Source organism: Xyrauchen texanus, chromosome 43 (genome assembly GCF_025860055.1).
Source record: "Xyrauchen texanus isolate HMW12.3.18 chromosome 43, RBS_HiC_50CHRs, whole genome shotgun sequence".
NCBI classification, from domain to species: Eukaryota; Metazoa; Chordata; class Actinopteri; order Cypriniformes; family Catostomidae; genus Xyrauchen; species Xyrauchen texanus.
In genome coordinates, this window is record NC_068318.1 from 28,739,158 (window position 1) to 28,752,152 (window position 12,995).

Consider the following 12,995-nt stretch of genomic DNA (forward strand, 5'->3'; position numbering starts at 1 on the left):
TCTTTTCACACCCACTCACGAGTACTCGCATTTACTGAGATAAACAACAGCATCAAAATGGATTGGAGACAAAACTACCACATTTCAACTCCACCTTCCCTTGCTACACGTCACTGTCTCAGATCAGTGCCAACCCTAAACATATACTGTATGTGTGTAAGAAATGTAAGCCCAGGTTCATACACAAATATAGGCCTGGATGCAGAGATTGGCCCTGGGAATACTGTGGTGTTTGCAGTTCTACAGCTGTATAGATTTAACCCCTCCTTTGTCAGCCGGACAATGGCAGGCCCCTCCCTCGATGCTGAGCCGGGGCTTTCATTGGGCCCTTTGCCAGGGGAGGCTTTAAAAGGGTAGATGCACATGCCAGCTCTCACTCTCACATCAGGACGTCCCAAGGGCATCGAAGCGAGGTGAGTTCTTGTCTGCTCTTGCTTCGGCTCCCCATCCCTTGTAAACAGCCACTGCCGGCCCTGTTCTCCGTGCCCACCTCCCTCAAACACATTTATACTGCCACCAGTCCTGCTCCTAGGCAAGGTTGGAGTTATAGATACCAACATCAGGTGTCAGGCCTCATTTTTGCCTTTAAATGCTTTTAGAGAGACAGTCCTGTTTGGTCTGTTAACTTGAGAATGACTTTGATGGTCATATGTTATCAAAATATATGTTATCAAAATAGCATGCATGCCGAATTTTGCTTTAAAAATAGTCCCATTTAGTTGGTCACCTGCATGCTTTTCCAACATCTGGGAAGTTGTGTTTTAGTCTTTTTGCATGCTTTGCTTTGGATATGTCCATATTTGGTGGTAGCACCATCAGGATATGATGTTTGTTTGTGATATTTTATGCATTCTACAAGTTTTTTTGAGCACATGTTAGTGTTGGTGAACTTTTGTGGGATGCTGGTTCACTGGTATGCAATGGACATTTGCTTGTCATCACTATATTTTGTAGTTATAGCAAGAAATGGGATGCAATTTGTTTTATAGCCTAATTATACATTTAATCTGTGCAACTTTGAACTGCTTTTACCAATTTAACAATTGTTTTCAACTCAGACAAGATGACTCACCATTGCACCAAGTTCTCTGGACATTGGAAGGTATGCTTGACAAAGAGCTGTCACTCAAAACAAGTTTTATTTTCAAAAACTTACATAAGTCCAAAACATATTTGCAATTACTTTCAGAAATACTGTGAACTGGGATATCCTTTGGATTTAGTCATAATTTGACACTAAAATTCCTACTTTTTCGGCTACAACTGTCTCTGTGCAATAGTTCAAAGTATGAATCTCTCCATAAACGTCCTCTGGTATTTCAAGTTAGTTCATATCCCATTTAGTCATCTCCCTAAAATGCAAATCTTTAATTGTGCCCTTGAAATATTTAAAGGTGCCCAACCTCTGTCTTCCAGATCATCGTGTATGATGAGGAATGCTTCCAGGGTCGCCACCACGAGTTCACCTCTGAGTGCTGCAATGTCATGGAGTTCGGTTTTGAGACCATTCGCTCATTGAGAGTGGAGAGTGGCGCGTGAGTATTTTCTCTTCCAATCTGTGCAAAATATCTCATTGGGTCATTTTTTTACCACCGTAGTCGTCGAGGAGAATGCGTCCACCCCTAATTTTGAGATTTGTGTTCAATAAGAGTTCAGTGACTTTGTTAAACTTCAATGTATGCAAAGGTCACACAAACCATGATTTGCCTTGGTATTGCAATAAATATGAAAAGCTATAAAATGTCGATAATCTGAAAATCTGCTGTTTTAAACCTCAAAAAGATGAGTCTAGAACTAGATTTTTACATTATCTGAAGAATTTTCGAGTGGCGCTTTTTGACATGATGCTATGGTGTTGTGAGCGGTTACCAAGGTGTTGCTATGTGAATTCTAAAGTGCACTCAGTGTTTTACCATGTTGCTACGGGGTTGTTAGGGGGTTCTGAGTGGTGACTAGATGGCTGCCAAGTTATTTTAGGGCAGTTGCTTACTTGCCCAAGTTGAAAGAGCCCACCCCCACGTATCTATGATATTCTGGCCGAGATGGCTCGGGTCCCTTCCTCAATGTCTAGTCCATGGGAATTTGTCACCCAGGTTAAAAAGTCATATGGCTGAGAAAACTAAAAGCAATACTCCTCCTTACAAGCCATGTGATTTGAAATATCATTCATGTCATTCTCTTGTCTTTAACATTTGCTTTTCATCAGGTGGGTTGGCTACGAGCACGGCTCTTACCAGGGTCAGCAGTTTGTGCTGGAGCGTGGAGAGTACCCTCAGTGCGATGCCTTTGGGGGAAGCAATGCTTACCACATCGAGAGGATGACCTCTTTTAGACCTATTTCCTGCGCTGTAGGTTTACAAAGCATCTCATTTTTCAGTCCTCAACTTTAGAATCGTGTTTCAGGCCACTTCAAAAAAGAGCCATCCTGACTTTTCTGACATTTACTTGATAAACCTGTTTTCAACAGAAGCCTCTTTTGCAATGTATCGGTTACATTAGTACAGTATCTTCAGTACAATATCCAGAGCAGACATTATTGATTGTTAATGTACAGTAGGGTTATTATTAAGTTATTATTATTTATTCATATTTAAACCAGCAAGTGATAAACAGTCAATTCAAACAGTAAATAGGACTATTATTGTTTTGTTTTGTGGTCAGATTCTCCATTTCATTGACTGACAGTAATTTTGAATTAACTCTATACAGAACCACAGGGAGTGCAGAATGACAATCTATGAGAAGGAGAACTTCCTGGGCCGTAAGGGAGAGCTCAGTGATGACTACCCCTCTCTGCAGGCCATGGGATGGTGCAACAACGAAGTGGGTTCTCTGCGTGTTCAGTCTGGAGCGTGAGTATCTGATTGGACCTATTTTCAAAAGTATTTGTAATAAAGTGTTAAATTCCGATTCTGATTAATTTAGGTGTAATTTAGTTATAATATCAGTTTTGCTTACACATTAATGATATTCTCAGCTAATGTTGTAAATTACACAGGGAAGCTTCTAACATTGTACAATCTAAAAATATTAATAAAATATGCCCAAACTATGTGGATCAATTGCTCTTTAAAGTGAAATTGAATTATCAACCTTGTGATTTTGATATTGAGATATTTTTTAACAAGCCCTAATGGTAGTGCTGTAAACATTAATGTAGTAATATGGTATTTGGGGTGTTTAGTGAAAGCCTGTTAGAAAAAAACATGCCTTAATTATTTTAACTAGACAGTATTTTACTATTGTTATTTCAGTTTGTTGTTCTTTTCAGCAATTTTTGTTTTGTCCATATAATGTTTTTTCCATAAAGTCTGATGTTTAAGCCATCTCATAATATATAACATTATAAAAATGCTTAAAAAACATCTTATCAATACCAGTCATACAGGTCAAATGTAAAAAAAGAAAAAAAAAAAGTGCTTTTTGGGGCCTGGGTGTCACGAGTAAAGACGCTGACTACCACCCATGGAGTTGTGAGTTCGAATCCAGGGTGTGCTGAGTGACTCCAGCCAAGTATCTTAAGCAACCAAACTGGCCCGGTTGCTAGGGAGGATAGAGTCACATGGGGTCGCTATATTGTGGTTCACTCGGTGGGGCGTGTGGTGAGTTGTGCGTGGATGCCGCAGAGAATGGCGTGAAGCCTCCACACGCTATGTCTCCGCGGTAACGCGCTCAACAAGTCACGTGATAAGCTGCACGGGTTGATGGTCTCAGGCGCGGAGGCAGCTGAGATTCGTCCTCCGCAAGCCGGATTGAGCCGAGTCGCTACGCCACCACGAGGACTTAGAGCGCATTGGGAATTCCAAATTGGGGAGAAAAAGGGGAGAAAATCAGAAAGAAAAAAAAGAGCTTTGTAATGACTTGATCTTTCGTTTACATTAAAAAGTCCTAAAAGAGTCTTTACCTTAAATATGCAGAGACACTGGCACTTTTCCTTATGGTTAAAATCTGTTTTCTTTTTTTAAAGGTGCACTCAGTAACTCATTGCTTGTGTCATCTTGGACTTACAGTGACGATACTTGATCAGCTGATTCAGCACCGGCCGTGCTCCATCACGGCCTGGCTATGCCCTCCTGTTCGTCACACTTACATATGTTTCAAAATTACAATTAATTTCTTTAGGAGTGAAACTTTTTTAATGGGTAAAAAATGACTGAGTGCACCTTTAAGCATCTGATCAAGTATTTGATTGTTCACCACTGTCTTTTTTTAAATCTGCATGCAACAGGTTTGTGTGCTACCAGTTCCCCGGTTATCGTGGATACCAGTACATCATGGAGTGTGATCGCCACTGTGGGGAGTACAAGCAGTTCAGAGAGTTTGGCTCCCATTCCCAGACCCCTCAGATCCAGTCCATCCGCCGTATCCAGCAGTAACCGATTTCTTCCTCTCCCTGCCAAAACTCTCATGTCCCTTTCTGCCCCATGCTAAATAAATTGTCTTTCTTAAACTTCACTGACCTCCTGTTATAGATCTGTGTCCAAAAGGGTACATTTAATAAAACCTCAAAGTTACAGCGATGAAAGCTTATGTTGTAACCAAACTGGACGTTTTTTTCAAACAGGCCATTAAGCATCTTTGTATGGATAATGAAAAATTACAATTTTATTACAAATGGTTTAAAATTGATGTTAGAGGGAACCTTTTATCAGTACCCAGCTAATAAGCACCTATACAGGTATACTCTGTTCCAGTGGCGCAACTACCCATTTTCAAAGGTATATGTAACACTTAAATTTCCCCCCCTTATATGGCTCCCCTATGCGTTGCATACATAGCCTACAGGGGTTTTGCGCCTCTGCTCTGTGCCAGTACTTTGGTCATTTGCTATCTTTTTTTAATGAAACAATGTAGTTCCATCTATTTTCCGCCAGAGAGAGCAATAAACTAACCAGCCAAACTATGAGAGCCAAGACAGGTCGGCAGTATTATAATGAAGTCTAACGAGGAGCTAAATATTTTTATTGCACTCTTTAGCATAAATAAACAAATACTCTCCAAAACATTACTTAATCTGCACTTAAAAATAAGTTTAAATGGTCAACTTAAATCGTAAGTGTTGCAGGAACTAAAAAAAAAAGACATGCCAAAACAATAAAACACTTGTTGTTGATGCGGTGTTGATAAAGGAGGTGGGATGCGCTTACTTGGATATGTTGGATAACATTTCGCAGCCAGCAATAACCACTTCACAGAATCCTACTATGACGTAGGCATGACTCATGAATATTAATTACGTAATGTGACGTTCATGCCTAACTGATTCGTTGCAAGGTAAGTGGGCGTTTGTCAGACAGCGAATTAAATAATGCTTTTATGGGTAAAGCGTGGCTCATGAATATTAATAATGTAACCTGACTGGGCGTTTGAGGAAGGTTACTAAGCAACGTCAGCACGATCTAATTAATATGCACGAGGCAATCGTTCACTAGTAGGATTCGAAATTTCATATGCTTTTCATTTTTGATGCCTGTAGTCAAAGACAGATATATTGAAAAGCAAGAGGCAAACAAAATGAAGAAAAAATGTATTTAGAAAATTATTAACAACATATATAAGGATTTTAAGAGAGGAAATATAAAATTAAACTTATATTTTACACAAAAGTCTCTAAAATAAAACGGACAGAGATTCAAGACTCTTTCACAGTCCAGAGTCGTCTTTGCTTGAGTTTTCATTTCACGTCCAGCTCAAACGGAGTCCGGTCCCGTCTGGTTGTGCTACTCCAGTGCCGTGTTTTCTCCAGTGCCGTGTTTTCTACTTCAGTGCCATGTTTTGTTACTCCAGCGATGGGTTTTGCTACTCCATTAAATGAGATATGTGCTATAAGCAAGAATGGTTTAAACATCGCTCTACTGTAACTTACAGATAAGAGGGGGGCGCTAGAAAATGAAATAAGCAAATGTGAACGAAAGCAATACGAGTTTCCTTTTTATAAAAAAAAAAAAATTGCAATGGTGCCACAAAACATAGTCCGATGAAACGGCAATGCTGAAACATACACACAAACAGTTACTGTGGTGTCGGTCCACAAAAAGTAAATAGAAAGAGTTTGCGGAACTTCACATGTACGGCTGTGCGTCTCAAACGCAAGCTTTTATGGACGAAACTTTGAGATTCATAAGAACAACAACATGACGTGGCTTTTAATATGCTTCTTCACGACCCGTTCTGGCGTTTGCAAAGTAGTGCAAAGTGTGCTACACCAGTGTTGTTTTTGCTACACCAGTGCTGTGTTTTGCTACACCAGTGCCGTGTTTTGCTACACCAGTGCCGTGTTTTGCTACTCCAGTGCCGTGTTTTGCTACACCAGTGCCGTGTTTTGCTACTCCAGTGCCGTGTTTTGCTACTCCAGTGCCGTGTTTTGCTACACCAGTGCCGTGTTTTGCTACTCCAGTGCCGTGTTTTGCTACTCCAGTGCCTGGGTTTGCTACACCAGTGTTGTTTTTGCTACACCAGTGCTGTGTTTTGCTACACCAGTGCCGTGTTTTGCAACTCCAGTGCCGTGTTTTGCTACTCCAGTGCCGTGTTTTGCTACTCCAGTGCCGTGTTTTGCTACTCCAGTGCCTGGTTTTGCTACTCCAGTGTCGGTTTTGCTACTCCAGTGCCGTGTTTTGCTACTCCAGTGCCGTGTTTTGCAACTCCAGTGCCGTGTTTTGCTACTCCAGTGCCGTGTTTTGCTACTCCAGTGCCGTGTTTTGCTACTCCAGTGCCGTGTTTTGCTACTCCAGTGCCTGGTTTTGCTACTCCAGTGCCTGGTTTTGCTACACCAGTGTCGGTTTTGCTACTCCAGTGCCTGGTTTTGCTACACCAGTGTCGGTTTTGCTACTCCAGTGCCGTGTTTTGCTACACCAGTGTCGGTTTTGCTACTCCAGTGCCGTGTTTTGCTACTCCAGTGCCGTGTTTTGCTACTCCAGTGCCGTGTTTTGCTACTCCAGTGCCGTGTTTTGCGTCGAACCCCCCACTGGAAGGAAGTGTAGCTCTGAGAAGAGCCTGAATTTTACTTCACGACGCGCCGTGGGGGCTCAGCTCACACCAAGCACTAAAAAAAAAACTGTAAAATAGTAATATATTCCCATCTGGATTAATCACGGGAAAATATCAAGAGGCATTCTTTCCCAGTGGATCTGAACTGAATCGGACGGGAGGGTTTTATGTGGACGGATATTGTGTTTTTGTTGAACGATGTCGGAAGAGACGAACACTTGGATCTTCGACTCAAACGCGGATGGAAAAGAAAAGAGTCGTTTCTTTCGGCAATAACGTCGATCAATCAAAATCAAAACAGTCTCCCGGAGGAACGTGCGTTGCAAACGCCAGAACGGGTCGTGAAGAAACATATTGGGGTTAAAAGCCACGTCGTGTTGTTCTTATGAAACTCAGTTTCGTCCATACAAGCTTGCGTTTGAGACGCACAGCCGTACATGTGAAGTTCCGCATGATCTAGCACAGATATTTCAGGGCAAACTCTTTCTATTTACTTCTTGTGGACCGACATCACAGTAACTGTTTGTGTGTATGTTTCAGCCTTGCTGTTTCATCGGACAACGTTTTGTGGCACCATCACGATTTTAATTTGTTCTTTTTTTTTTTTTTTTAAAAAAGGAAACTCGGATTGTTTTCGTTCACATTTGCTTATTTCCTTTTCTAGCGCCCCCCTCTCGTCTGTAGGTTACAGTAGAGCGATGTTTCAACCATTCTTGCTTATAGCACATATCTCATTTAATTAATAAAAAAAAAACAAGCAGGCAAACTGTCTCATTGCACAAGCTATTTTAACGCTGCAATGGGCTTAAATGCAGATTTGAGTTCAAACAAAAACATCTGCCAATTTAATTAATTATTAGGCGTTAATTTTGGCCCTTTAATTGGCTTGTGAGATCAGTGCAACATATCGGATCAGAGCTTTATAGCAAAAGAAAGAGGAGGGACAGACAGATCTCAACCATCAACCTACATAAATTGTGATATGACCAGGATATAGCCTATATACATTTACATGCACATCATATATATACAAATGCTGTTTAGATCTTGACGGATATTAGGCTAAACCTACTCAACTGGTTTCTTTAACATTTTTTTTATATTCAGGAAATAGTCTAACCCGTGTCGCACCTAAAACCATTGGGCTTCAGATTTCCACCATCTTTCCGCGTTGTAAGAAGAAGAAGATACATATTACCTTTATTATTTGTGGTGCGTTCGTGTGCTGCTGTCAGCTGGCAAATGTGATTAAACAGGGAAGCGCTGCAAAACATTGGCGCACACAAGTCGTCCATTTTCACCTCTTTGTGATTTTTCCTTTTTTTTTTTTTAAGCGAGCTGGCTTGCTTTTTATTTTGTAATATCTTAAAGATATCACATATATATAAATAGCCTCCCTTATAGGCGTTGTTTGCTATACCAATGTGCGTATTAATTTGAATGGGATTGCGTTGTTTTGGGTGCAATTGTTTTTGATTCTAGTAGTTTTTCTTGACGTTGTGGGGCTTGATCTCATTTGCAACACATAAGGCCAGTTTGCATGCATTTGTAGTTAACGTGCCACCTCATTTGCATGCACGGTGCCTCAAATTAACTTGTCATTTATTATTTTTTTTTGGATGGTCATTACACTAGCAGGTGGGTTTCTCGCGTTACACTCACCCAAAGGGGGTGGGTTGGTGGAGGTGGTGGTGGGCATCTGCTGGCAAGCATTGCTTTATCGTTATCAGCATCTAGAATTGTTGTTTTGGATATTTCCCGACCTGAAAGGCATGCCATGTATATTCTTCCTCTCTGAAACAAGCCATTTCTGCTGCTAGACTGGACCTGAGGGCGACGTTGCTTCATCGATAACGAGAAATTTCGAGTTTTTATTTATTATTATTTACTTTATACCATTTTCGCCTGTATTAGCAACGATGGCTGATTTCTGAGGGACTCGCGACAATAAAGGAAATAATAAAATAAAACCCCCGATGTTCGCGCCTCGCTCGCGCATCATCATCATCACCTCCGTCACAGCTCCCGCGCTCGTCTCGTGCTGAATCCACCCGTCTGAGCGCCCCGCGTGCGCATTCTTTCACGGCTGGTTCTGGTACCGTTAGCGACTTGGTTCGACCCAGAGAGCTTGAAGATGGCGGACCTCGAAGCGGTTCTCGCCGATGTCAGCTACCTGATGGCGATGGAGAAGAGTAAATCGACTCCAGCGGCCCGGGCGAGCAAGAAAATAATCCTTCCCGAACCCAGGTAAGCGAAACGAGTCGGCCAGTCTTTAATTTAGACATGCTTTGTTAATTTTGGCCACATTTCGCTTTGTTCTACAGTATAAATATCTTGTTAACAGTTTGTTCGCCAGAAATTCTCAGTCACCATCCACATCAATGGCCTGTTCTTATGTCATCATAGAATAGTTTGTTTACTGCTTGCTTTAACTTTAAACTACCATTTATTTTTTAGTCTTTTTGATAAGGTATTGGTTTTGGGGTATGTCTGTAATACTACCATGATTTGTGGACATGTACCATAATAATAGCTAGTACTGTTTTAGAAAATTCTTAAAATAAAAAAAGTAAACACCGTTTTATTCTAATTATAATAATTACACAAAATGTCAATATTGTTTTTTAAGTACAATATTAGTACATGGTGAATGTGTTCTGATACCATCATTATACTTATTACACTGGTGGCCAAAAGTTTGGAATAATGTACAGATTTTGATGTTACGGAAGGAAACTGGTACTTTAATTCACCAAAATGGCATTCACCTGATCACAAAGTATAGTCAGGACATTACTGATGTAAAAAAAAAAAACAGAAACATCATTTTTGATCAAATCTAGACAGGATCCATTTCCAGCATCTTGAGTATTCATGCTAAATTGCTAATTTGGTACTAGAAAATCACTTGCCATTATATCAAACACTGCTGAAAGTTATTTGGTTCATTAAATGAATCTTAACATTTTGTTTTAGAGTTGCCAGAGTATGCAATAGACTGACATGTCTTAAGGTCAATATTAGGTCAAAAATGGCACAAAAAAAAGAAACGGCTTTCACTAGAAACTCATCAGTCCATCTTTGTTTTGAGGAATGAAATTATTCAGCAATGCTTGAAGTTGCAAATAAAAGATTTCATACAAAGGTGTACACTACAGTCTTCAAAGACAAAGGACAACTGGCTCTAACAAGGACAGAAAGAGATGTGGAAGACCAGATGTACAAAAAAAATAAAATAGGATAAGTATTTCAGATTCTCTAATTTGAGAAATAGATGCCTCATGTCCTCAGCTGACAGCTTCATTGAATTCTACCCGCTCAACATCAGTTTCATGTACATCAGTAAAGAGAAGACTCAGGAGGCCTTATGGGAAGAAGTGCAAAGCAAAAGACACTTTTGAAACAGAAAACGAAAAGGTTCGAGCGGGCTAAGAAACACAGACATTGGACAACAGATAATTGGAAAAGAGTGTTATGGATCTTAAGCCCATTGAGCTTTTGTGGGATCAGCTAGACTGTACGGTGTGTGAGAAGTGCCCGACAAGACAGCCACATCTATGGCAAGTGCTACAGGAAGTGTGGGGTGAAAGGTCACCTGAGTATCTGGACAAACTGACAGCTAGAATGGCAAGGATCTGCAAAGCTGTCATTGCTGCACATAGAGGATTTTTTTGACGAGAACACATTCAAGTATTTTCAGAAGTTCAGATATAATTTTTTTTTTTTTTTAAACTGTAATAGTAATTTTTCATGTTATTAATGTCCTGACTATACATTGTGATCACTTTGGTGAATAAAAGTACCAATTTCTTTCCATAAGAGCAAAATCTGTACATTATTAAAAACTTCTGGCTGCAGTGTATATCTCCACAGTACTGTTTTTTTTTTTTTGTAAGGGTTGACTTTTTAAAAAAAATGCTAATTATTGGGGTTTTCCTCTTGAAAATGCCAATTTCAAGAATTTTGTGCAGTGTTTTAAGGTTTTATAAGGTCGTTCAGCACTTTCTGAGACCTTCTGGGAAATGTTTCCCAATGTAAATCAATGGCTGTTATCACCTGTAGATTTGTAGATTTGTAGATTCACTGCAAACAGGTCGAAAATTGACTTGACATACTCAACAGGGCATACAAATGCTCTGTGTTGTGAGCTTATTTTTAATGGTTAGGCATTGTGAAGGATAAAGCAGACAATATCTTATAGTCTAGCTTGTGTTCCAGCTATCACACACACAGAGATAATTCAATATGTTGACTTTTAATAACTTTGTTTGATGGTACCTCTACTCAGATATCATGTAAAGAGCCCCTTGTGTGTACCGGTATTGGATTTTTGTTTTATTAGCACAGTCCAAAATCTGTAAAGGTGAATAAATCAACTATTCTGTTCCTGTTTGTGTAGTTATTTGTCCGTTTACTGCCCTGCACATTGTAAATGAATTTAAGGCCTGCTTTTGGTAACAAACTGGGGCCTGTTGGCCAGCAAACGGAAATGGTATTTCTCATTTCATAGTATGCACATCCCATGGGATCACTATGGTGATACAACTGACAGTTTACAATGTATAGCCTGTAGTTCAACACAAAGAAGGTTCTATTGTACAGTTTACACATATGCATGTGTCTCAATATAGCTTGAACTTTGGGAAATTAGTTTGAATTGCAGTAGTTGGAACGTTTTCAAAGGAATATTTTGGGTTCAATACAAGTTAAGCACACTAAAATATGTTTAAAACTCAGTTTAACAAGTATAGCCCCACAAGATGTAACCAATATGAATGTTAACATGATTATAGTGTGATATAGTCATTTATGTGTGAAATTGTATCCAATTTTACAACTTATTTGCCATGATGATGACCAGGGATGTGCGAGACTAGTGGACTAAATGGTTCTTATGCTGCTAGTCGACACTGGAATTACTAGGCCGCCCTCTGCCCTGTCACAACGTTTTAATTTTGCTCATCAAAAAATTTATGCTTTTGAGTAAGTAGCTTAGGAAATTACTTTATTTTAATAACTTTGTTTAATTTCAATGAGGTGCCGACTGCTTAACTGGTTAAACTATCTTTTATTCTGTGTGCACGTCATGTTTAGAATACATAAGGTTTATTGAAGGCTACATCATAGACCTATTTATTAACTGTTATTAGTTAACGTTATTTACCAAACAGCTGCCATATTAGATCAATGGCTAATGCACGAATGCACATCAGGAAATACGCATGACTTGTCGCCGTATTTTTTTCCCCTCTATTGTAGATTTGGTTTAATCTACCAGTTAATTATATTCAACAATGTCCTAACTGTTTAAATATGTTAAGTTACTTTTACGGGGTGAATTCCATTTCGAACAGACTGTGTTGCTCTATTGGTCCTGCACTATTCTTTCAATAATATTCAATAAATATGCCCATTAAATATTCGCTAATGTTGATTCAGTGAATGCATGTCATGTTCTATATTTAATGTACAATGATCATAATGCAAGGCGAGCACATTGCAGATAAATGCCCCTTTTCAGTGGAATTTAGCTTCAGATTTGGAATAGATTAAGTATTTTAAATGGGTCACATACAGTAAACACTTTTTATTTAATATTTTCTGAAGGTTGGTTTCTTTTTAGACTAGTCGACTTCAAAATGTCTATTTAAATGTCAGTAAAATTAGTCGTTCAGCACATCAGTAATGATGACAGCACGGTAAACCCTAAAACGACCATAAAAACAACAATGTAAGCAACTTTACAACTAAAACGTTTTAACAGAATGAATGCGGTAAGTGCTTTATACAATTATAAGCTCAACATTCTGCCTTTTAAACCCTCTTCAAAATCGGCCCCATTCACTTCCATTGTAAGTTATTTATTTATTTATTTATTTATTTATTTATTTTAAGGAAAAGGAGGGATGAGCCAAAATAATGTGTTAATTAACATTATGCCCGACAAATGCTTTTGATAGAGCTTAACTTGAATTGAACGTAGAATATTCCTTTTAAAGTTTCTAAAA

General features: G+C 39.3%; 2 protein-coding genes across 2 annotated transcripts in view; both read left to right on the forward strand.

Annotated features, from left to right (window-relative positions):
* Positions 1-340: 340 nt before the first annotated feature.
* On the forward strand, positions 341-4,455 carry LOC127635904 (beta-crystallin A4-like). Its single transcript, XM_052116189.1, has 6 exons — positions 341-413; positions 1,059-1,102; positions 1,417-1,535; positions 2,207-2,348; positions 2,710-2,852; positions 4,229-4,455. The coding sequence occupies exons 2-6, from the start codon at positions 1,064-1,066 to the stop codon at positions 4,374-4,376; spliced, it is 591 nt and encodes a 196-aa protein (XP_051972149.1). The 5' UTR covers positions 341-413; positions 1,059-1,063; the 3' UTR covers positions 4,377-4,455.
* A 2,548-nt stretch (positions 4,456-7,003) lies between these two features.
* LOC127635803 (beta-adrenergic receptor kinase 2) overlaps positions 7,004-12,995 on the forward strand; it is a 68,886-nt gene continuing 62,894 nt past the window's right edge. Inside the window, exon 1 of the mRNA XM_052116034.1 lies at positions 7,004-9,234. Coding sequence (XP_051971994.1) covers positions 9,122-9,234 — 113 coding nt within the window. The 5' untranslated portion in view covers positions 7,004-9,121. The remainder of the gene's footprint in view (positions 9,235-12,995) is intronic.